This window comes from Taudactylus pleione, unplaced genomic scaffold, assembly GCF_031769625.1.
Source record: "Taudactylus pleione unplaced genomic scaffold, aTauple2 ptg000867l, whole genome shotgun sequence".
NCBI classification, from domain to species: Eukaryota; Metazoa; Chordata; class Amphibia; order Anura; family Myobatrachidae; genus Taudactylus; species Taudactylus pleione.
In genome coordinates, this window is record NW_028285269.1 from 264,605 (window position 1) to 291,423 (window position 26,819).

Consider the following 26,819-nt stretch of genomic DNA (forward strand, 5'->3'; position numbering starts at 1 on the left):
GGCAATTAATGTGTCCCTGCACAAACTGGCTCTACGGAGGCAAGATGTCATCCTCATCCTCCTCATCCACCGATTCCTCACCCTCTTCAGTGTGTACATCCTCATCCTCACAAAGTATTAACTCGTCCCCACTTGAATCCACCACCACAGGTCCCTCTGTACGTTCTGGAGGCTGGTCTCCCTGGAAGAGCTGATAATTCATTTTGATGAACATCATCTTCTCCACATTCTGTGGAAGCAACCTCCTATGCCTTTCGCTGACAAGGTTCCCGGCTGCACTAAACACTCTTTCGGAGTACACACTGGAGGGGGGGCAACTCAGGTAAAATAGAGCCAGTTTGTACAGGGGCCTCCAAATTGCCTCTTTTTCCTGCCAGTACAGGTATGGACTGTCTGACATGCCTACTTGGATGCTGTCACCGATGTAATCCTCCACCATTCTGTCAATGGTGACAGTATCATATGCAGTGACAGTAGACATGTCAGAAATTGTTGCCAGGTCCTTCAGTCCGGACCAGATGTCCAAACTTGGTCCTGCCTGCCCTGCATCACCGCCAGCGGGTTGCTTAGGATACCTAAGTTTTTTCCTGGCAGCCCCAGTTGCGGGAGAAAATGAAGAAGGAGCCGTTGACGTGTCACGTTCCGCTTCAGCTGACAGTGTGTTCACCAGCAGGTCTTTGCACCTCTGCAGGCTTGTGTCGGCCGGAAAGAGAGACACCACATAGGCTTTAAACCTAGGATCGAGCACGGTGGCCAAAATGTAGTGGTCTGATTTCAACAGATTGACCACCCTGGAATCCTGGCAAAGCGAATGAAGGGCTTCATCCACAAGTCCCACATGCCGAGCGGAATCGCTCCGTCTTAGCTCCTCCTTCACTTTCTCCAGCTGCTTCTGCAAAAGCCTGATGAGGGGAATGACCTGACTCAAGCTGGCAGTGTCTGAACTGACTTCACGTGTGGCAAGTTCGAAGGGCTGAAGAACCTTGCACAACACGGAAATCATTCTCCACTGCGCTTGAGTCAGGTGCATACCCCCTCCTTTGCCTATGTCATAGGTGGATGTATAGGCTTGTATGGCCTTTTGCTGCTCCTCCATCCTCTGAAGCATATAGAGGGTTGAGTTCCACCGCGTCACAACCTCTTGCTTCAGGTGATGGCGGGGCAGGTTCAAGAGTGTTTGCTGGCGCTCCAGTCTTCGGCACGCAGTCGCTGAATGGCGAAAGTGGCCAGAAATTTTTCGGGCCACCCAAAGCGTCTCCTGCACGCCCCTGTCGCTTTTCAGAAAATTCTGCACCACCAAGTTTATTGTGTGAGCAAAACATGGGACGTGCTGGAATTTGCCCAGATGTAATGCCCGCACAATATTGGTGGCGTTGTCAGATATCACAAATCCCCAGGAGAGTCTAAGTGGGGTAAGCCACTGGGCGATGATTTCCCTCAGTTTCTCTAAGAGGTTGTCGGCGGTGTGCCTCTTACTGAAACCGGTGATACACAGCGTAGCCTGCCTTGTAACGAGCTGGCGTTTCTGAGATGCTGCTACTGGTGACGCTGCTGCTGTTGCTGCGTAAGGTGATACATCTACCCAGTGGGCTGTCACAGTCATATAGTCCTTAGTCTGCCCTGTTCCACTTGTCCACATGTCCGTGGTTAAGTGGACATTGTGTACAACGGCATTTTTCAGGACACTGAGGACACTTTTTCTGATGTTTCTGTACAGTCTCGGTATCGCCTGCCTAGTGAAGTGGAATCTAGACGGGATTTGGAACCGGGGACACACTACCTCCATCAATTGTCTAAATCCCACTGCACTAATGGCGGATACCGGACGCACGTCTAACACCAACATAGCAGTCAAGGCCTCAGTTATACGTTTTGCTTCAGGATGACTGCTGTCGTACTTCATCCTCCTCGCTAAGGACTGTTGGAGGGTCAATTGTTTAGTAAAAGTAGTGGTGTTCCTACTTCCTCTCTGGGATGATGAACGACTCCCAGCAGCAGCAGCAACAGCAGCAGCGGCAGCAGTAGGCGTAGCAATGCAGGATCCTCCGGAGGAATCCCGGATAGGAGAGTCAGTCATGCCAATGATATGGCCTGCAGGACTACTTCCGATCCTGACTAAGGAGGAAATTGATGAGGAGGGAGTTGACGGTGTGGTTTGCAGGCGCTTGGATACAACAGGACAACGGGATTTAGGTGTCCCTGGACTGCTTACGGTCTGAGCCAAAGTTTCTGAACTTGACAGTAACTTTTTATGAACGCGCTGCAGGTGCCGTATAAGGGAGGATGTTCCTAGGTGGTTGACGTCCCTACCCCTACTTATTTCACCTTTACATATGGTACATATGGCAAGACAGTTGTTGTCCGGATTTGGATAGAAATATTGCCAGACCAAAGAGGTGGAATGTTTGGTCTTCTGCCCAGGCATGACCGTGATGGGCTTTTTCATCCCACGGACAACAACTGTCTCCCCCGGAGCCTGATTTAAACAAACCACATCACCATCAGAATCCTCCTCGCCAACTTCCTCCTCAGCGCCAGCTACACCAGTATCCTCATCCTGTTGTACTTCAACAGTGACATCTTCAATTTGCATATCAGCAAGTGGACTGTGGGTGCTCCTTTCAGCACTTGCAGGGGGCGTGCAAATGGTGGAAAGAGCCACCTCTTCCCGTCCAGTGCTGGGAAGGTCAGGCATCGCAACCACCACCACACTTGGACTCTCCTTGGGGATTTGTGATATCTTCTTAGAAAGCACAGTTCTTCGCTGTGCTTTTGCCAGCTTAACTCTTTTGATTTTTTTAGTGGGAGGAGTGCTTCCATCGTCATGTGAAGCTGAACCACTAGTCATGAACATACTAGGGATCGACCTTAGCCGTTCCTTGCCACTCCGTGTCGTAAATGGCATATTGGCAAGTTTACGTTTCTCTTCAGCTGATTTAAATGTCTTTTTCAAGGTCATTTTCCTGAACTTTGCCATTTGGGATTGTATGTGCCCTCTACTATGACATTGGGCATCGGCCTTGGCAGACGACGTTGATGGCATGTTATCGTCTATGTCATGACTAGTGGCAGCAGCTTCAGCACTAGGAGGAAGTGGTTCTTGATCTTTCTCTATTTTATTTTTATCGGAGAAAGTTTGGTCCTCCATTTATGTTATATCGATTTGATATATACGTGCGGCTAAACACAGAAAATAATTTTTTTTTTGGTTTGGACTGGAGTGTACTTTGTGGGTTACAGCACCCTTTAACGGTCAAGCCAGCCGGCCCTTTACTTATGACACAGGCGCACTCTTGGCACTACTTTGTTGATGCACGTGCGGCTACTGCGCACACAATTCACAAACACAGAAAATAATTTTTTTTTGGTTTGGACTGGAGTGTACTTTGGGGGTTACAGCACCCTTTAACGGTCAAGCCAGCCGGCCCTTTACTTATGACACAGGCGCACGCTTGGCACTACTTTGTTGATGCACGTGCGGCTACTGCGCACACAATTCACAAACACAGAAAATAATTTTTTTTTGGTTTGGACTGGAGTGTACTTTCGGGGGTTACAGCACCCTTTAACGGTCAAGCCAGCCGGCCCTTTACTTATGACACAGGCGCACGCTTGGCACTACTTTGTTGATGCACGTGCGGCTACTGCGCACACAATTCACAAACACAGAAAATAATTTTTTTTTGGTTTGGACTGGAGTGTACTTTCGGGGGTTACAGCACCCTTTAACGGTCAAGCCAGCCGGCCCTTTACTTATGACACAGGCGCACGCTTGGCACTACTTTGTTGATGCACGTGCGGCTACTGCGCACACAATTCACAAACACAGAAAATAATTTTTTTTTTGGTTTGGACTGGAGTGTACTTTCGGGGGTTACAGCACCCTTAACGGTCAAGCCAGCCGGCCCTTTACTTATGACACAGGCGCACGTTTGGCACTACTTTGTTGATGCACGTGCGGCTACTGCGCACACAATTCACAAACACAGAAAATAATTTTTTTTTTGGTTTGGACTGGAGTGTACTTTCGGGGGTTACAGCACCCTTAACGATCAAGCCAGCCGGCCCTTTACTTATGACACAGGCGCACGCTTGGCACTACTTTGTTGATGCACGTGCGGCTACTGCGCACACAATTCACAAACACAGAAAATAATTTTTTTTTGGTTTGGACTGGAGTGTACTTTCGGGGGTTACAGCACCCTTTAACGGTCAAGCCAGCCGGCCCTTTACTTATGACACAGGCGCACGCTTGGCACTACTTTGTTGATGCACGTGCGGCTACTGCGCACACAATTCACAAACACAGAAAATATATTATTTTTTTAGCACTTGGGGGGAGCACCCCTGATGGACAGAGCACCCCCTGGACAACACTACAGCACCCCTTTAGGACTGGGACACTGCACAGGACTTTGGAGTGGACACAGCCCCTATGGAGAACTGACTGCACAACACAGTCCAGCCAGCCCCTATGGACTTTGAAGTAGTGGACACAGCCCCTATTAACAACAGCAGCACAGCACAACACAGCCAGCCCCTATGGACTTTGAAGTAGTGGACAACAGCAGCACTACACTACACTACACTGCACAGCACTAACTCCCACCCTCCCTCTTCACTGTCCACAGCCGAGTGAGAAAATGGCGCCGACGCGGGTACCTTATATAGGATCCAAAACCCGCGAGACTCGGAAGGCGGGATGATGACGTTTTGCCTCGATGTCAGATCCGAGTCAGGCGGGAAAAGTCGAGCCTGACTCGGATCGGACTCGGATCGGGGGGGCTCGGGGGGGTTCGGATTTCAGAAATCCGAACCCGCTCACCCCTAATTGTAATATGTAGTATTATATATAATGAGTAATGCTGGGGTTGTGCATCTGTAAATCTTTTTTGTATAACCAGAATTAATGCTGCTACTGGCATCAGAAGTGACCACCACTGTACTTCTGTATTACCGCTCTAACTGCTATGTGAATTACCCTACATTTTACACCCTCTAACACCCATAGAAACCACCAATATATCCTATCAATAAATGACCTCCTACCTCACAATACCTACAGCATGCAGGGGATTGGCTGTGGATAGGCTGTACACCAAGACAAAGGACAGCTCAGAAATTTAAAGTATGTTCAAAAGAAAAGTTTAAACTAGAGTTTCGCAAACTTCTTGGAGTCACGGCCCCCTAGAGTCTCTGCATGTTTTACTGCACACCTCGGCCAATAGTTACTGATTGAGAAATTCTGCAATCATTATTAAATTATGGAAGTTGTGCTTACATGTCATCCTTAGGTCAGTTCTGTGCTGGTGGACAGGGTTGTGCTTACATGTCATCCTTAGGTCAGTTCTGTGCTGGTGGACAGGGCTGTAGTTACGTGTCATCCTTAGGTCAGTTCTGTGCTGGTGGACAGGGTAGTGCTTACATGTCATCCTTAGGTCAGTTCTGTGCTGGTGGACAGGGTTGTACTTATATGTCATCCTTAGGTCAGTTCTGTGCTGGTGGACAGGGTTGTGCTTACATGTCATCCTTAGGTCAGTTCTGTGCTGGTGGACAGGGTTGTACTTACATGTCATCCTTAGGTCAGTTCTGTGCTGGTGGACAGGGTTGTACTTACATGTCATCCTTAGGTCAGTTCTGTGCTGGTGGACAGGGTTGTACTTAAATGTCATCCTTAGGTCAATTCTGTGCTGGTGGACAGGGTTGTGCTTACATGACATCCTTAGGTCAGTTCTGTGCTGGTGGACAGGGTTGTACTTAAATGTCATCCTTAGGTCAATTCTGTGCTGGTGGACAGGGTTGTGCTTACATGTCATCCTTAGGTCAGTTCTGTGCTGGTGGACAGGGTTGTACTTAAATGTCATCCTTAGGTCAATTCTGTGCTGGTGGACAGGGTTGTGCTTACATGACATCCTTAGGTCAGTTCTGTGCTGGTGGACAGGGTTGTGCTTACATGTCATCCTTAGGTCAGTTCTGTGCTGGTGGACAGGGTTGTGCTTACATGTCATCCTTAGGTCAGTTCTGTGCTGGTGGACAGGGTTGTACTTACATGTCATCCTTAGGTCAGTTCTGTGCTGGTGGACAGGGTTGTACTTACATGTCATCCTTAGGTCAGTTCTGTGCTGGTGGACAGGGTTGTACTTACATGTCATCCTTAGGTCAGTTCTGTGCTGGTGGACAGCGTTGTGCTTACATGTCATCCTTAGGTCAGTTCTGTGCTGGTGGACAGGGTTGTACTTACATGTCATCCTTGGGTCAGTTCTGTGCTGGTGGACAGGGTTGTACTTACATGTCATCCTTAGGTCAGTTCTGTGCTGGTGGACAGGGTTGTACTTACATGTCATCCTTAGGTCAGTTCTGTGCTGGTGGACAGCGTTGTGCTTACATGTCATCCTTAGGTCAGTTCTGTGCTGGTGGACAGGGTTGTACTTACATGTCATCCGTAGGTCAGTTCTGTGCTGGTGGACAGGGTTGTACTTACATGTCATCCTTAGGTCAGTTCTATGCTGGTGGACAGGGTAGTACTTGCATGTCATCCTTAGGTCAGTTCTGTGCTGGTGGACAGGGTTGTACTTAAATGTCATCCTTAGGTCAATTCTGTGCTGGTGGACAGGGTTGTGCTTACATGTCATCCTTAGGTCAGTTCTGTGCTGGTGGACAGGGTTGTACTTAAATGTCATCCTTAGGTCAATTCTGTGCTGGTGGACAGGGTTGTGCTTACATGACATCCTTAGGTCAGTTCTGTGCTGGTGGACAGGGTTGTACTTACATGACATCCTTAGGTCAGTTCTGTGCTGGTGGACAGGGTTGTGCTTACATGTCATCCTTAGGTCAGTTCTGTGCTGGTGGACAGGGTTGTGCTTACATGTCATCCTTAGGTCAGTTCTGTGCTGTTGGACAGGGTTGTGCTTACATGTCATCCTTAGGTCAGTTCTGTGCTGGTGGACAGGGTTGTGCTTACATGTCATCCTTAGGTCAGTTCTGTGCTGGTGGACAGGGTTGTGCTTACATGTCATCCTTAGGTCAGTTCTGTGCTGGTGGACAGGGTTGTGCTTACATATCATCCTTAGGTCAGTTCTGTGCTGGTGGACAGGGTTGTGCTTACATGTCATCCTTGGGTCAGTTCTGTGCTGGTGGACAGGGTTGTGCTTACATGTCATCCTTAGGTCAGTTCTGTGCTGGTGGACAGGGTTGTGCTTACATGACATCCTTAGGTCAGTTCTGTGCTGGTGGACAGGGCTGTAGTTACGTGTCATCCTTAGGTCAGTTCTGTGCTTGTGGATAGGGCTGTAGTTACGTGTCATCCTTAGGTCAGTTCTGTTCTGGTGGTCAGGGCTGTAGTTACATGTCATCCTTAGGTCAGTTCTGTGCTGGTGGACAGGGCTGTAGTTACATGTCATCCTTGGGTCAGTTCTGTTCTGGTGGACAGGGCTGTAGTTACATGTCATCCTTGGGTCAGTTCTGTGCTGGTGGACAGGGTTGTGCTTACATGACATCCTTAGGTCAGTTCTGTGCTGTTGGACAGGGTTGTGCTTACATGTCATCCTTAGGTCAGTTCTGTTCTGGTGGACAGGGCTGTAGTTACGTGTCATCCTTAGGTCAGTTCTGTTCTGGTGGACAGGGCTGTAGTTACGTGTCATCCTTAGGTCAGTTCTGTTCTGGTGGACAGGGCTGTAGTTACGTGTCATCCTTAGGTCAGTTCTGTGCTGGTGGACAGGGTTGCGTTTCTGTTTTTCTACATATTTTATGATTGGCAGCCACCACCTCTGGTTCTGCCACATGGACCAAAAAAATTTGTAATTTGGTCCGGGACCCACCAACCCATGGCACCCCTATAAGAGCCCTGCAGCACCTAGTTTGGGAACCACTGTCTTGGCTGAATTAGCAGGGGCCACGTTTCTTGAGTTCCAGTCCCACTAAACACATTAGTGTGTTTTTTGCTGCTTGTCTGTGATATCGGTGTAAATGTAATATCCTGTGCGTTGCTGGTTCTCAGAGTCTCAAAGTCTACCATGATGTTTTAAAAGGACAATAATTTAACAGGAATAAATCAGACAGGACTCATACGATGTATGAGATACCCCACCTGGTGGTTAGAGGGACTATCACAGAAGCCTTTTCTGTCTAGTGTTATGTCTCAGGTAGCATAAGGGACAGATAATGTATGAGGTGTCCTGTGTGTGATAACGGCAGGGATAGATAATGATAGTAGATTATGTGGGCGGTGTCCTGTGTGTGATAACGGCAGGGATAGATAATGATAGTATATTATGTGGGCGGTGTCCTGTGTGTGATAACGGCAGGGATAGATAATGATAGTATATTATGTGGGCGGTGTCCTGTGTGTGATAACGGCAGGGATAGATAATGATAGTATATTATGTGGGTGGTGTCCTGTGTGTGATAACGGCAGGGATAGATAATGATAGTATATTATGTGGGCGGTGTCCTGTGTGTGATAACGGCAGGGATAGATAATGATAGTAGATTATGTGGGTGGTGTCCTGTGTGTGATAACGGCAGGGATAGATAATGATAGTATATTATGTGGGTGGTGTCCTGTGTGTGATAACGGCAGGGATAGATAATGATAGTATATTATGTGGGTGGTGTCCTGTGTGTGATAACGGCAGGGATAGATAGTGATAGTAGATTATGTGGGCGGTGTCCTGTGTGTGATAATGGCAGGGATAGATAATGATAGTATATTATGTGGGCGGTGTCCTGTGTGTGATAACGGCAGGGATAGATAATGATAGTAGATTATGTGGGCGGTGTCCTGTGTGTGATAACGGCAGGGATAGATAATGATAGTATATTATGTGGGTGGTGTCCTGTGTGTGATAACGGCAGGGATAGATAATGATAGTAGATTATGTGGGCGGTGTCCTGTGTGTGATAACGGCAGGGATAGATAATGATAGTAGATTATGTGGGCGGTGTCCTGTGTGTGATAACGGCAGGGATAGATAATGATAGTAGATTATGTGGGTGGTGTCCTGTGTGTGATAACGGCAGGGATAGATAATGATAGTATATTATGTGGGCGGTGTCCTGTGTGTGATAACTGCAGGGATAGATAATGATAGTAGATTATGTGGGTGGTGTCCTGTGTGTGATAACGGCAGGGATAGATAATGATAGTATATTATGTGGGCGGTGTCCTGTGTGTGATAACGGCAGGGATAGATAATGATAGTATATTATGTGGGCGGTGTCCTGTGTGTGATAACGGCAGGGATAGATAATGATAGTATATTATGTGGGCGGTGTCCTGTGTGTGATAACGGCAGGGATAGATAATGATAGTATATTATGTGGGCGGTGTCCTGTGTGTGATAACGGCAGGGATAGATAATGATAGTAGATTATGTGGGCGGTGTCCTGTGTGTGATAACGGCAGGGATAGATAATGATAGTAGATTATGTGGGCGGTGTCCTGTGTGTGATAACGGCAGGGATAGATAATGATAGTAGATTATGTGGGCGGTGTCCTGTGTGTGATAACGGCAGGGATAGATAATGATAGTAGATTATGTGGGCGGTGTCCTGTGTGTGATAACGGCAGGGATAGATAATGATAGTAGATTATGTGGGTGGTGTCCTGTGTGTGATAACGGCAGGGATAGATAATGATAGTATATTATGTGGGTGGTGTCCTGTGTGTGATAACGGCAGGGATAGATAATGATAGTATATGATGTGGGCGGTGTCCTGTGTGTGATAACGGCAGGGATAGATAATGATAGTATATTATGTGGGCGGTGTCCTGTGTGTGATAACTGCAGGGATAGATAATGATAGTATATTATGGGGGTGGTGTCCTGTGTGTGATAATGGCAGGGATAGATAATGATAGTATATTATGGGGGTGGTGTCCTGTGTGTGATAATGGCAGGGATAGATAATGATAGTAGATTATGTGGGTGGTGTCCTGTGTGTGATAACGGCAGGGATAGATAATGATAGTAGATTATGGGGGTGGTGTCCTGTGTGTGATAACGGCAGGGATAGATAATGATAGTATATTATGTGGGTGGTGTCCTGTGTGTGATAACGGCAGGGATAGATAATGATAGTATATTATGTGGGCGGTGTCCTGTGTGTGATAACGGCAGGGATAGATAATGATAGTATATTATGGGGGTGGTGTCCTGTGTGTGATAACGGCAGGGATAGATAATGATAGTATATTATGTGGACGGTGTCCTGTGTGTGATAACGGCAGGGATAGATAGTGATAGTAGATTATGTGGGCGGTGTCCTGTGTGTGATAACGGCAGGGATAGATAATGATAGTATATTATGTGGGCGGTGTCCTGTGTGTGATAACGGCAGGGATAGATAATGATAGTATATTATGTGGGCGGTGTCCTGTGTGTGATAACGGCAGGGATAGATAATGATAGTAGATTATGTGGACGGTGTCCTGTGTGTGATAACGGCAGGGATAGATAGTGATAGTAGATTATGTGGGCGGTGTCCTGTGTGTGATAACGGCAGGGATAGATAATGATAGTAGATTATGTGGGTGGTGTCCTGTGTGTGATAACGGCAGGGATAGATAATGATAGTATATTATGTGGGTGGTGTCCTGTGTGTGATAACGGCAGGTATAGATAATAATAGTATATTATGTGGGCGGTGTCCTGTGTGATAACGGCAGGGATAGATAATGATAGTAGATTATGTGGGCGGTGTCCTGTGTGTGATAACGGCAGGGATAGATAATGATAGTAGATTATGTGGGCGGTGTCCTGTGTGTGATAACGGCAGGGATAGATAATGATAGTATATTATGTGGGTGGTGTCCTGTGTGTGATAACGGCAGGGATAGATAATGATAGTAGATTATGTGGACGGTGTCCTGTGTGTGATAACGGCAGGGATAGATAATGATAGTAGATTATGTGGGCGGTGTCCTGTGTGTGATAACGGCAGGGATAGATAATGATAGTATATTATGTGGGTGGTGTCCTGTGTGTGATAACGGCAGGTATAGATAATAATAGTATATTATGTGGGCGGTGTCCTGTGTGTGATAACGGCAGGATAGATAATGATAGTATATTATGTGGGCGGTGTCCTGTGTGTGATAACGGCAGGGATAGATAATGATAGTATATTATGTGGGCGGTGTCCTGTGTGTGATAACGGCAGGGATAGATAATGATAGTAGATTATGTGGTCGGTGTCCTGTGTGTGATAACGGCAGGGATAGATAATGATAGTATATTATGTGGGCGGTGTCCTGTGTGTGATAACGGCAGGGATAGATAATGATAGTAGATTATGTGGGCGGTGTCCTGTGTGTGATAACGGCAGGGATAGATAATGATAGTATATTATGTGGGTGGTGTCCTGTGTGTGATAACGGCAGGGATAGATAATGATAGTATATTATGTGGGTGGTGTCCTGTGTGTGATAACGGCAGGGATAGATAATGATAGTATATTATGTGGTCGGTGTCCTGTGTGTGATAATGGCAGGGATAGATAATGATAGTAGATTATGTGGGTGGTGTCCTGTGTGTGATAACGGCAGGGATAGATAATGATAGTATATTATGTGGGCGGTGTCCTGTGTGTGATAACGGCAGGGATAGATAATGATAGTAGATTATGTGGGCGGTGTCCTGTGTGTGATAACGGCAGGGATAGATAATGATAGTAGATTATGTGGGTGGTGTCCTGTGTGTGATAACGGCAGGGATAGATAATGATAGTAGATTATGTGGACGGTGTCCTGTGTGTGATAACGGCAGGGATAGATAATGATAGTATATTATGTGGTCGGTGTCCTGTGTGTGATAATGGCAGGGATAGATAATGATAGTAGATTATGTGGGTGGTGTCCTGTGTGTGATAACGGCAGGGATAGATAATGATAGTAGATTATGTGGGCGGTGTCCTGTGTGTGATAACGGCAGGGATAGATAATGATAGTAGATTATGTGGGCGGTGTCCTGTGTGTGATAACGGCAGGGATAGATAATGATAGTATATTATGTGGGTGGTGTCCTGTGTGTGATAACGGCAGGGATAGATAGTGATAGTAGATTATGTGGGTGGTGTCCTGTGTGTGATAACGGCAGGGATAGATAATGATAGTAGATTATGTGGACGGTGTCCTGTGTGTGATAACGGCAGCGATAGATAGTGATAGTAGATTATGTGGACGGTGTCCTGTGTGTGATAACGGCAGGGATAGATAATGATAGTAGATTATGTGGGCGGTGTCCTGTGTGTGATAACGGCAGGGATAGATAATGATAGTAGATTATGTGGGTGGTGTCCTGTGTGTGATAACGGCAGGGATAGATAATGATAGTAGATTATGTGGGCGGTGTCCTGTGTGTGATAACGGCAGGGATAGATAATGATAGTATATTATGTGGGCGGTGTCCTGTGTGTGATAACGGCAGGGATAGATAATGATAGTATATTATGTGGGCGGTGTCCTGTGTGTGATAACGGTAGGGATAGATAATGATAGTATATTATGGGGGTGGTGTCCTGTGTGTGATAACGGCAGGGATAGATAATGTTAGTAGATTATGTGGGTGGTGTCCTGTGTGTGATAACGGCAGGGATAGATAATGATAGTATATTATGTGGGCGGTGTCCTGTGTGTGATAACTGCAGGGATAGATAATGATAGTATATTATGTGGGTGGTGTCCTGTGTGTGATAACGGCAGGGATAGATAATGATAGTATATTATGTGGGCGGTGTCCTGTGTGTGATAACGGCAGGGATAGATAATGATAGTATATTATGTGGGCGGTGTCCTGTGTGTGATAACGGCAGGGATAGATAATGATAGTATATTATGTGGGCGGTGTCCTGTGTGTGATAACGGCAGGGATAGATAATGATAGTATATTATGTGGGCGGTGTCCTGTGTGTGATAACGGCAGGGATAGATAATGATAGTATATTATGTGGGCGGTGTCCTGTGTGTGATAACGGCAGGGATAGATAATGATAGTAGATTATGTGGGCGGTGTCCTGTGTGTGATAACGGCAGGGATAGATAATGATAGTAGATTATGTGGGCGGTGTCCTGTGTGTGATAACGGCAGGGATAGATAATGATAGTAGATTATGTGGGCGGTGTCCTGTGTGTGATAACGGCAGGGATAGATAATGATAGTAGATTATGTGGGTGGTGTCCTGTGTGTGATAACGGCAGGGATAGATAATGATAGTATATGATGTGGGCGGTGTCCTGTGTGTGATAATGGCAGGGATAGATAATGATAGTATATTATGTGGGCGGTGTCCTGTGTGTGATAACTGCAGGGATAGATAATGATAGTATATTATGGGGGTGGTGTCCTGTGTGTGATAATGGCAGGGATAGATAATGATAGTATATTATGGGGGTGGTGTCCTATGTGTGATAATGGCAGGGATAGATAATGATAGTAGATTATGTGGGTGGTGTCCTGTGTGTGATAACGGCAGGGATAGATAATGATAGTAGATTATGGGGGTGGTGTCCTGTGTGTGATAACGGCAGGGATAGATAATGATAGTATATTATGTGGGTGGTGTCCTGTGTGTGATAACGGCAGGGATAGATAATGATAGTATATTATGTGGGCGGTGTCCTGTGTGTGATAACGGCAGGGATAGATAATGATAGTATATTATGGGGGTGGTGTCCTGTGTGTGATAACGGCAGGGATAGATAATGATAGTATATTATGTGGACGGTGTCCTGTGTGTGATAACGGCAGGGATAGATAGTGATAGTAGATTATGTGGGCGGTGTCCTGTGTGTGATAACGGCAGGGATAGATAATGATAGTATATTATGTGGGCGGTGTCCTGTGTGTGATAACGGCAGGGATAGATAATGATAGTATATTATGTGGGCGGTGTCCTGTGTGTGATAACGGCAGGGATAGATAATGATAGTAGATTATGTGGACGGTGTCCTGTGTGTGATAACGGCAGGGATAGATAGTGATAGTAGATTATGTGGGCGGTGTCCTGTGTGTGATAACGGCAGGGATAGATAATGATAGTAGATTATGTGGGTGGTGTCCTGTGTGTGATAACGGCAGGGATAGATAATGATAGTATATTATGTGGGTGGTGTCCTGTGTGTGATAACGGCAGGTATAGATAATAATAGTATATTATGTGGGCGGTGTCCTGTGTGATAACGGCAGGGATAGATAATGATAGTAGATTATGTGGGCGGTGTCCTGTGTGTGATAACGGCAGGGATAGATAATGATAGTAGATTATGTGGGCGGTGTCCTGTGTGTGATAACGGCAGGGATAGATAATGATAGTATATTATGTGGGTGGTGTCCTGTGTGTGATAACGGCAGGGATAGATAATGATAGTAGATTATGTGGACGGTGTCCTGTGTGTGATAACGGCAGGGATAGATAATGATAGTAGATTATGTGGGCGGTGTCCTGTGTGTGATAACGGCAGGGATAGATAATGATAGTATATTATGTGGGTGGTGTCCTGTGTGTGATAACGGCAGGTATAGATAATAATAGTATATTATGTGGGCGGTGTCCTGTGTGTGATAACGGCAGGGATAGATAATGATAGTATATTATGTGGGCGGTGTCCTGTGTGTGATAACGGCAGGGATAGATAATGATAGTATATTATGTGGGCGGTGTCCTGTGTGTGATAACGGCAGGGATAGATAATGATAGTAGATTATGTGGTCGGTGTCCTGTGTGTGATAACGGCAGGGATAGATAATGATAGTATATTATGTGGGCGGTGTCCTGTGTGTGATAACGGCAGGGATAGATAATGATAGTAGATTATGTGGGCGGTGTCCTGTGTGTGATAACGGCAGGGATAGATAATGATAGTATATTATGTGGGTGGTGTCCTGTGTGTGATAACGGCAGGGATAGATAATGATAGTATATTATGTGGGTGGTGTCCTGTGTGTGATAACGGCAGGGATAGATAATGATAGTATATTATGTGGTCGGTGTCCTGTGTGTGATAATGGCAGGGATAGATAATGATAGTAGATTATGTGGGTGGTGTCCTGTGTGTGATAACGGCAGGGATAGATAATGATAGTATATTATGTGGGCGGTGTCCTGTGTGTGATAACGGCAGGGATAGATAATGATAGTAGATTATGTGGGCGGTGTCCTGTGTGTGATAACGGCAGGGATAGATAATGATAGTAGATTATGTGGGTGGTGTCCTGTGTGTGATAACGGCAGGGATAGATAATGATAGTAGATTATGTGGACGGTGTCCTGTGTGTGATAACGGCAGGGATAGATAATGATAGTATATTATGTGGTCGGTGTCCTGTGTGTGATAATGGCAGGGATAGATAATGATAGTAGATTATGTGGGTGGTGTCCTGTGTGTGATAACGGCAGGGATAGATAATGATAGTATATTATGTGGGCGGTGTCCTGTGTGTGATAACGGCAGGGATAGATAATGATAGTAGATTATGTGGGCGGTGTCCTGTGTGTGATAACGGCAGGGATAGATAATGATAGTATATTATGTGGGTGGTGTCCTGTGTGTGATAACGGCAGGGATAGATAGTGATAGTAGATTATGTGGGTGGTGTCCTGTGTGTGATAACGGCAGGGATAGATAATGATAGTAGATTATGTGGACGGTGTCCTGTGTGTGATAACGGCAGCGATAGATAGTGATAGTAGATTATGTGGACGGTGTCCTGTGTGTGATAACGGCAGGGATAGATAATGATAGTATATTATGTGGGCGGTGTCCTGTGTGTGATAACGGCAGGGATAGATAATGATAGTAGATTATGTGGGTGGTGTCCTGTGTGTGATAACGGCTGGGATAGATAATGATAGTAGATTATGTGGGCGGTGTCCTGTGTGTGATAACGGCAGGGATAGATAATGATAGTATATTATGTGGGCGGTGTCCTGTGTGTGATAACGGCAGGGATAGATAATGATAGTATATTATGTGGGCGGTGTCCTGTGTGTGATAATGGTAGGGATAGATAATGATAGTATATTATGGGGGTGGTGTCCTGTGTGTGATAACGGCAGGGATAGATAATGTTAGTAGATTATGTGGGTGGTGTCCTGTGTGTGATAACGGCAGGGATAGATAATGATAGTATATTATGTGGGCGGTGTCCTGTGTGTGATAACGGCAGGGATAGATAATGATAGTATATTATGTGGTCGGTGTCCTGTGTGTGATAACGGTAGGGATAGATAATGATAATATATTATGTGGGTGGTGTCCTGTGTGTGATAACGGCAGGGATAGATAGTGATAGTAGATTATGTGGGCGGTGTCCTGTGTGTGATAACGGCAGGGATAGATAATGATAGTATATTATGTGGGCGGTGTCCTGTGTGTGATAACGGCAGGGATAGATAATGATAGTATATTATGTGGGTGGTGTCCTGTGTGTGATAACGGCAGGGATAGATAATGATAGTATATTATGTGGGCGGTGTCCTGTGTGTGATAACGGCAGGGATAGATAATGATAGTATATTATGTGGGCGGTGTCCTGTGTGTGATAACTGCAGGGATAGATAATGATAGTAGATTATGTGGGTGGTGTCCTGTGTGTGATAACGGCAGGGATAGATAATGATAGTATATTATGTGGGCGGTGTCCTGTGTGTGATAACGGCAGGGATAGATAATGATAGTATATTATGTGGGCGGTGTCCTGTGTGTGATAACGGCAGGGATAGATAATGATAGTATATTATGTGGGCGGTGTCCTGTGTGTGATAACGGCAGGGATAGATAATGATAGTATATTATGTGGGCGGTGTCCTGTGTGTGATAACGGCAGGGATAGATAATGATAGTAGATTATGTGGGCGGTGTCCTGTGTGTGATAACGGCAGGGATAGATAATGATAGTAGATTATGTGGGCGGTGTCCTGTGTGTGATAACGGCAGGGATAGATAATGATAGTAGATTATGTGGGCGGTGTCCTGTGTGTGATAACGGCAGGGATAGATAATGATAGTATATTATGTGGGCGGTGTCCTGTGTGTGATAACGGCAGGGATAGATAATGATAGTATATTATGTGGGCGGTGTCCTGTGTGTGATAACGGCAGGGATAGATAATGTTAGTAGATTATGTGGGTGGTGTCCTGTGTGTGATAACGGCAGGGATAGATAATGATAGTATATTATGGGGGTGGTGTCCTGTGTGTGATAATGGCAGGGATAGATAATGATAGTAGATTATGTGGGTGGTGTCCTGTGTGTGATAACGGCAGGGATAGATAATGATAGTATATGATGTGGGCGGTGTCCTGTGTGTGATAACGGCAGGGATAGATAATGATAGTATATTATGTGGGCGGTGTCCTGTGTGTGATAACTGCAGGGATAGATAATGATAGTATATTATGGGGGTGGTGTCCTGTGTGTGATAATGGCAGGGATAGATAATGATAGTATATTATGGGGGTGGTGTCCTGTGTGTGATAATGGCAGGGATAGATAATGATAGTAGATTATGTGGGTGGTGTCCTGTGTGTGATAACGGCAGGGATAGATAATGATAGTAGATTATGGGGGTGGTGTCCTGTGTGTGATAACGGCAGGGATAGATAATGATAGTATATTATGTGGGTGGTGTCCTGTGTGTGATAACGGCAGGGATAGATAATGATAGTATATTATGTGGGCGGTGTCCTGTGTGTGATAACGGCAGGGATAGATAATGATAGTATATTATGGGGGTGGTGTCCTGTGTGTGATAACGGCAGGGATAGATAATGATAGTATATTATGTGGACGGTGTCCTGTGTGTGATAACGGCAGGGATAGATAGTGATAGTAGATTATGTGGGCGGTGTCCTGTGTGTGATAACGGCAGGGATAGATAATGATAGTATATTATGTGGGCGGTGTCCTGTGTGTGATAACGGCAGGGATAGATAATGATAGTAGATTATGTGGACGGTGTCCTGTGTGTGATAACGGCAGGGATAGATAATGATAGTAGATTATGTGGGTGGTGTCCTGTGTGTGATAACGGCAGGGATAGATAATGATAGTATATTATGTGGGTGGTGTCCTGTGTGTGATAACGGCAGGTATAGATAATAATAGTATATTATGTGGGCGGTGTCCTGTGTGATAACGGCAGGGATAGATAATGATAGTAGATTATGTGGGCGGTGTCCTGTGTGTGATAACGGCAGGGATAGATAATGATAGTAGATTATGTGGGCGGTGTCCTGTGTGTGATAACGGCAGGGATAGATAATGATAGTATATTATGTGGGTGGTGTCCTGTGTGTGATAACGGCAGGGATAGATAATGATAGTAGATTATGTGGACGGTGTCCTGTGTGTGATAACGGCAGGGATAGATAATGATAGTAGATTATGTGGGCGGTGTCCTGTGTGTGATAACGGCAGGGATAGATAATGATAGTATATTATGTGGGTGGTGTCCTGTGTGTGATAACGGCAGGTATAGATAATAATAGTATATTATGTGGGCGGTGTCCTGTGTGTGATAACGGCAGGGATAGATAATGATAGTATATTATGTGGGCGGTGTCCTGTGTGTGATAACGGCAGGGATAGATAATGATAGTATATTATGTGGGCGGTGTCCTGTGTGTGATAACGGCAGGGATAGATAATGATAGTAGATTATGTGGTCGGTGTCCTGTGTGTGATAACGGCAGGGATAGATAATGATAGTATATTATGTGGGCGGTGTCCTGTGTGTGATAACGGCAGGGATAGATAATGATAGTAGATTATGTGGGCGGTGTCCTGTGTGTGATAACGGCAGGGATAGATAATGATAGTATATTATGTGGGTGGTGTCCTGTGTGTGATAACGGCAGGGATAGATAATGATAGTATATTATGTGGGTGGTGTCCTGTGTGTGATAACGGCAGGGATAGATAATGATAGTATATTATGTGGTCGGTGTCCTGTGTGTGATAATGGCAGGGATAGATAATGATAGTAGATTATGTGGGTGGTGTCCTGTGTGTGATAACGGCAGGGATAGATAATGATAGTATATTATGTGGGCGGTGTCCTGTGTGTGATAACGGCAGGGATAGATAATGATAGTAGATTATGTGGGCGGTGTCCTGTGTGTGATAACGGCAGGGATAGATAATGATAGTAGATTATGTGGGTGGTGTCCTGTGTGTGATAACGGCAGGGATAGATAATGATAGTAGATTATGTGGACGGTGTCCTGTGTGTGATAACGGCAGGGATAGATAATGATAGTATATTATGTGGTCGGTGTCCTGTGTGTGATAATGGCAGGGATAGATAATGATAGTAGATTATGTGGGTGGTGTCCTGTGTGTGATAACGGCAGGGATAGATAATGATAGTATATTATGTGGGCGGTGTCCTGTGTGTGATAACGGCAGGGATAGATAATGATAGTAGATTATGTGGGCGGTGTCCTGTGTGTGATAACGGCAGGGATAGATAATGATAGTATATTATGTGGGTGGTGTCCTGTGTGTGATAACGGCAGGGATAGATAGTGATAGTAGATTATGTGGGTGGTGTCCTGTGTGTGATAACGGCAGGGATAGATAATGATAGTAGATTATGTGGACGGTGTCCTGTGTGTGATAACGGCAGCGATAGATAGTGATAGTAGATTATGTGGACGGTGTCCTGTGTGTGATAACGGCAGGGATAGATAATGATAGTATATTATGTGGGCGGTGTCCTGTGTGTGATAACGGCAGGGATAGATAATGATAGTATATTATGTGGACGGTGTCCTGTGTGTGATAACGGCAGGGATAGATAATGATAGTATATTATGGGGGTGGTGTCCTGTGTGTGATAACGGCAGGGATAGATAATGTTAGTAGATTATGTGGGTGGTGTCCTGTGTGTGATAACGGCAGGGATAGATAATGATAGTATATTATGTGGGCGGTGTCCTGTGTGTGATAACGGCAGGGATAGATAATGATAGTATATTATGTGGGTGGTGTCCTGTCTGTGATAACGGCAGGGATAGATAATGATAGTATATTATGTGGGCGGTGTCCTGTGTGTGATAATGGCAGGGATAGATAATGATAGTATATTATGTGGGCGGTGTCCTGTGTGTGATAACGGCAGGGATAGATAATGATAGTATATTATGTGGGCGGTGTCCTGTGTGTGATAACGGCAGGGATAGATAATGATAGTATATTATGTGGTCGGTGTCCTGTGTGTGATAACGGTAGGGATAGATAATGATAATATATTATGTGGGTGGTGTCCTGTGTGTGATAACGGCAGGGATAGATAATGATAGTATATTATGTGGGCGGTGTCCTGTGTGTGATAACGGCAGGGATAGATAATGATAGTATATTATGTGGGCGGTGTCCTGTGTGTGATAACGGCAGGGATAGATAATGATAGTATATTATGTGGGCGGTGTCCTGTGTGTGATAACGGCAGGGATAGATAATGATAGTATATTATGTGGGCGGTGTCCTGTGTGTGATAACGGCAGGGATAGATAATGATAGTATATTATGTGGGCGGTGTCCTGTGTGTGATAACGGCAGGGATAGATAATGATAGTAGATTATGTGGGTGGTGTCCTGTGTGTGATAACGGCAGGGATAGATAATGATAGTATATTATGTGGGCGGTGTCCTGTGTGTGATAACGGCAGGGATAGATAATGATAGTATATTATGTGGGCGGTGTCCTGTGTGTGATAACTGCAGGGATAGATAATGATAGTATATTATGTGGGTGGTGTCCTGTGTGTGATAACGGCAGGGATAGATAATGATAGTATATTATGTGGGTAGTGTCCTGTGTGTGATAATGGCAGGGATAGATAATGATAGTAGATTATGGGGGTGGTGTCCTGTGTGTGATAACGGCAGGGATAGATAATGATAGTAGATTATGGGGGTGGTGTCCTGTGTGTGATAACGGCAGGGATAGATAGTGATAGTAGATTATGTGGGTGGTGTCCTGTGTGTGATAACGGCAGGGATAGATAATGATAGTAGATTATGTGGGCGGTGTCCTGTGTGTGATAACGGCAGGGATAGATAATGATAGTATATTATGTGGGCGGTGTCCTGTGTGTGATAACGGCAGGGATAGATAATGATAGTATATTATGTGGGCGGTGTCCTGTGTGTGATAACGGCAGCGATAGATAGTGATAGTAGATTATGTGGACGGTGTCCTGTGTGTGATAACGGCAGGGATAGATAATGATAGTATATTATGTGGGCGGTGTCCTGTGTGTGATAACGGCAGGGATAGATAATGATAGTAGATTATGTGGGCGGTGTCCTGTGTGTGATAACGGCAGGGATAGATAATGATAGTATATTATGTGGGCGGTGTCCTGTGTGTGATAACGGCAGGGATAGATAATGATAGTAGATTATGTGGGCGGTGTCCTGTGTGTGATAACGGCAGGGATAGATAATGATAGTAGATTATGTGGGCGGTGTCCTGTCTGTGATAACGGCAGGGATAGATAATGATAGTAGATTATGTGGGTGGTGTCCTGTGTGTGATAACGGCAGGGATAGATAATGATAGTATATTATGTGGGCGGTGTCCTGTGTGTGATAACGGCAGGGATAGATAATGATAGTATATTATGTGGGCGGTGTCCTGTCTGTGATAACGGCAGGGATAGATAATGATAGTATATTATGTGGGTAGTGTCCTGTGTGTGATAATGGCAGGGATAGATAGTGATAGTAGATTATGTGGGTGGTGTCCTGTGTGTGATAACGGCAGGGATAGATAATGATAGTATATTATGTGGGTGGTGTCCTGTGTGTGATAATGGCAGGGATAGATAATGATAGTATATTATGTGGGCGGTGTCCTGTGTGTGATAACGGCAGGGATAGATAGTGATAGTATATTATGTGGGTGGTGTCCTGTGTGTGATAACGGCAGGGATAGATAGTGATAGTAGATTATGTGGGTGGTGTCCTGTGTGTGATAACGGTAGGGATAGATAATGATAGTATATTATGTGGGCGGTGTCCTGTGTGTGATAATGGCAGGGATAGATAATGATAGTATATTATGTGGGCGGTGTCCTGTCTGTGATAACGGCAGGGATAGATAATGATAGTATATTATGTGGGTAGTGTCCTGTGTGTGATAATGGCAGGGATAGATAATGATAGTATATTATGTGGGTAGTGTCCTGTGTGTGATAACGGCAGGGATAGATAATGATAGTATATTATGTGGGTAGTGTCCTGTGTGTGATAACGGCAGGGATAGATAATGTGAGGTTACCTGTCTCAGGTAGAATATGGGACATATAATTTGGGAGGTTATCAGCAGTGATAGATAATGTTGGGATGTCACCTCTCGTGTATATATATTGAATGTATATTGTGAAGTGAGGATAGGAGCACTTCAGTTCCATTTCTCAGTCTAATGTCTTCTGTTATTTATCCCACAGAGGTCCATCCAATTCTTACACCATGTCGGGAGAGAACTGTTGCCAGATACAACTCTGTGGAGACCCCCAGACGTCGTAGAAAACCCACCAAAACACGTCGGAATCCAATATCGAGTTCACCAGAAAGACTTTCTCTAAACATTTTAAGCTGTAGTGACTTTATTGCGTGTCCACAAGGTAATGACACGTATGTGAAATGTGAGCCTTCTCATGAAAACTTTCTTGAGCTTATGCATCTGGACGGAAACGCAACTGCTATTGAGGACTCATCTGTAACGTCTCCCAAGGTTCACAAAGTATCTGTAAGAGCTGAGACAAACAGCAATGAAGATTCTATGCCATCAGGTTTGCCAAAATATTCATCAGACAGACGCATGGGTTCTCAGAAGAGAAACAGCACAAAGGCAAAGCCATTTCTGTGCACAGTGTGTGGGAAGAGATTCAGCCAGAAATCTCTGCTTATTCAGCATCACCGGAACCACACCGGAGAGAGGCCCTATCCATGCAAGGAATGTGGAAAAAGCTTCACCTCCTGCTCTCTGCTGATCCGCCACCACAAAATCCACACCGGGGAGAAGCCCTTTGCGTGCTCAGACTGTGGCAAATGTTTCAGTGAGAGTTCCCAACTTGTACGACATCAAAGAACTCACACTGGCGAACGGCCTTACACGTGTATAGAGTGTGGAAAAAGCTTCAGTGAAAGCTCCAAGTTGGTCATACACCAGAGAACACATACAGGGGAGCGGCCATATTTATGCAGTGACTGTGGGAAGAGCTTCAGCGTCCGCTCGCATCTCATCACGCATAAAAGAACTCACACCGGGGAAAGGCCGTACACCTGTAATGAGTGTGGCAAGAGCTTCAGTGAGAGCTCCAAGCTGGTAATGCACCAGAGAATACATACCGGAGAGAAGCCTTACACCTGTACAGCTTGTGGAAAGAGCTTTAGTCAGAGGTCCGTGCTGGTGACACACCAGCGGATTCACACCGGAGAGAAGCCTTACACCTGCCCAGAATGTGGCAAATGTTTTATAGATAAGGTGGGATGTGACAGACATCGTGTCACCCACAGTAATGAAAAGCCTTTCCAGTGCCTGCTTTGCGGCAAAAACTTTAGCCGCAATTCCGATTATAACAAGCACCAGAGGACACATACTGGAGAGAAGCCGTATTCTTGCATGCAGTGTGGGAAAAACTTTAGCTGGAGTTATCAGCTTGCACGACACCAACGGGTCCACACTGGGGAGAAGCCATACACTTGCATTGAGTGTGGTCGGAGCTTTTGTTGGAGCTATCAGCTTGTGACACATCAAAGATCACACATGGTGGAAAACTCATACATGTAGACCCCTGGCTGTGCAGTGTTATGGTGTAAACTGAAGTAGTAACACTCTGTATCCTCCAAACTGGGAGCAGCAACCAACAGATCGCAGCATGGTCCATCTAATGGTAATTAGTCCCCACACCAAGGAGAGCACTTTCACAGTCTTCTCAGAAGCTAAAGTTATCATGTACGAAGTACATTGTGCTTAACGTTTCCAGCAGATGCAGAATGCAGGAACAAATGGGAGCACCATGGAAATCTTCTGTAATGTGGCTGTTACTCATTATGTGCATGCTACAAAGACGACGGGATTCTCTGTCCTTATTAATAATGAGCCTGAATCTTGTTGTGAACTTGAAGGTTGATGACATTTTAGATTCCCCTGAGACCCTTGATCCCAGTTTCAGGGGTGTTTGCTTTCTGTGTTGGACACTCATGGTGTCATTGATAACTCCAGTGGTTATAATAACCTATCAGACTGTTTATAATACTATATGTGTTGATTCTGGTTTCTTTTGTATGTTTCAGGTTGTTTACACTCTGAGCTAGTATTGACCCGAAATATCATGAATTGACAAAATTTGCAATTAATTGTCTGTAAACTTGAGAAGATGCTCAAGACCCCCCACCCAAATATTAGTTGAAAAGGCTGCTCAGATAGTTGGGTCAGATATGTTGAGATGCAATCGAGCTGGTGGGCTGAAATACATATTTTCAGTATGTTCCTAATGCATATTAAAGTACAATTCTAGATGTTTTAAGGGTCCTAGCCGTGCCCGTACTATTGGTAAATGCAGAGGTCAGCTATTACTTATAAGTGCTTCAACCCCCCAATACCTGAGACCTCATATCGCCTCCTCAGCAGCCTAATCAATGTGCAGCTCCTTCCAGTGTAACCAGGAGCAGATTGCCCCTGCTGGAGGGAAGGTGCTATCCATAACTATAACAAGGGTATGGCGGGCATGTGCTATCCACATCTATAACAAGGGTATGGTGGGCAGGTGCTATCCATTTCTATAACAAGGGTATAGCGGGCATGTGCTATCCATATCTATAACAAGGGTATGGCGGGCAGGTGCTATCCATATCTATAACAAGGGTATGGCGGGCATGTGCTATCCACATCTATAACAAGGGTATGGCGGGCAGGTGCTATCCATTTCTATAACAAGGGTATAGCGGGCATGTGCTATCCATATCTATAACAAGGGTATGGCGGGCATGTGGTATCCATATCTATAACAAGGGTATGGCGGGCAGGTACTATCTATATCTATAACAAGGGTATGGCGGGCAGGTGCTATCCATATCTATAACAAGGGTATGGCGGGCATGTGCTTTCCATATCTATAACAAGGGTATGGCGGGCATGTGCTTTCCATATCTATAACAAGGGTATTGCGGGCAGGTGCTATCCATATCTATAACAAGGGTGTGGCGGGCAGCTGGTATCCATATCTATAACCAGGGTGTGGCGGGCAGCTGGTATCCATATCTATAACAAGGGTATGGCGGGCAGGTGCTATCCATATCTATAACAAGGGTATGGGCGGATACTTGTTACATATAGATTTCAACACTTAATCGGATTGCAAATTGTATTACTGTGTATGTAGTAATGCATGTTGTTCTGCTGTACTGACTTCTGTGTTCTGATATTAGTCCTCATTATTAATCATTTTTATTTTTTAATGGTAAAGAAATATTCAGCATTCTAACAGTGCATGTCTATAATTGAATGACTTTTATTTCCTTACTATAAAATGTGTTAAACTATATAATTATGTATCTGCATTTACAGTTAATTATGTCAAAATAAAGTGTAGGTGTATATAAATGTAATATGGTGAGGGGTGCAGTAGTATAAAATAGGGGTGTGCACCGGCCACTTTTCGTGTTTTGGTTTTGGATCTGGATCTTTCTTCGTGTTTTGGATCTGGATTGGTTTTGCCAAAACCACCCTTCCGTGTTTTGGGTTCTGGGTTTTGTGTTTTGGATCTGTATTTTTTTTTAAAAAAGCATAAAAACAGCTAAAATCACAGAATTTGTAGGTTTTTCTGCTCCTATGCTATTATTAACCTCAATAACCTTAATTTCCACTCATTTCCAGTCTATTCTGAACACCTCACACCTCACAATAGTGTTTTTATGTCCAAAACGTTGCACCGAGGTAGCTGGATGACTATGCTAAGCGACACGAGTGGGCGGCACAAACACGTGACCCATCTAGGAGTGACACTGCAGTGGCAGACAGGATGGCAGTTAGAAAAACTAGGCCCCAAACTGTACATAATGCAAAGAAAAAAAGAGGTGCAAGATGGAATTGTCCTTGGGCCCTCCCACCCACCCTTATGTTGTATAAACAGGACATGCACACTTTAACAAATCAATCATTTCAGCGCCAGGGTCTGCCACACAACTGTGGCTGAAATGATTGGTTCGTTTGGGCCCCCACAAAACAAGCTGGCAATTAATGTGTCCCTGCACAAACTGGCTCTATGGAGGCAAGATGTCATCCTCATCCTCCTCATCCACCGATTCCTCTTCAGTGTGTACATCCTCATCCTCACAAAGTATTAACTCGTCCCCACTTGAATCCACCACCACAGGTCCCTCTGTACCTTCTGGAGGCTGGTCTCCCTGGAAGAGCTGATAATTCATTTTGATGAACATCATCTTCTCCACATTCTGTGGAAGCAACCTCCTACGCCTTTCGCTGACAAGGTTCCCGGCTGCACTAAACACTCTTTCGGAGTACACACTGGAGGGGGGGCAACTCAGGTAAAATAGAGCCAGTTTGTACAGGGGCCTCCAAATTGCCTCTTTTTCCTGCCAGTACAGGTATGGACTGTCTGCCATGCCTACTTGGATGCTGTCACCGATGTAATCCTCCACCATTCTGTCAATGGTGACAATATCATATGCAGTGACAGTAGACATGTCAGAAATTGTTGCCAGGTCCTTCAGTCCGGACCAGATGTCCAAACTTGGTCCTGCCTGCCCTGCATCACCGCCAGCGGGTTGCTTAGGATACCTAAG

The 26,819-nt window shown here is 45.2% G+C and overlaps 1 protein-coding gene across 1 annotated transcript in view; it reads left to right on the plus strand.

Moving 5' to 3' along the window:
- The window catches only part of LOC148474223 (uncharacterized), an 88,954-nt gene extending 64,587 nt beyond the window's left edge, over nucleotides 1-24,367 (plus strand). The window contains exon 3 of the mRNA XM_088458916.1: nucleotides 22,457-24,367. Within this exon, the coding sequence (XP_088315042.1) occupies nucleotides 22,457-23,802 (1,346 nt within the window). The 3' untranslated portion in view covers nucleotides 23,803-24,367. The remainder of the gene's footprint in view (nucleotides 1-22,456) is intronic.
- The last annotated feature ends 2,452 nt before the right edge of the window (nucleotides 24,368-26,819 follow it).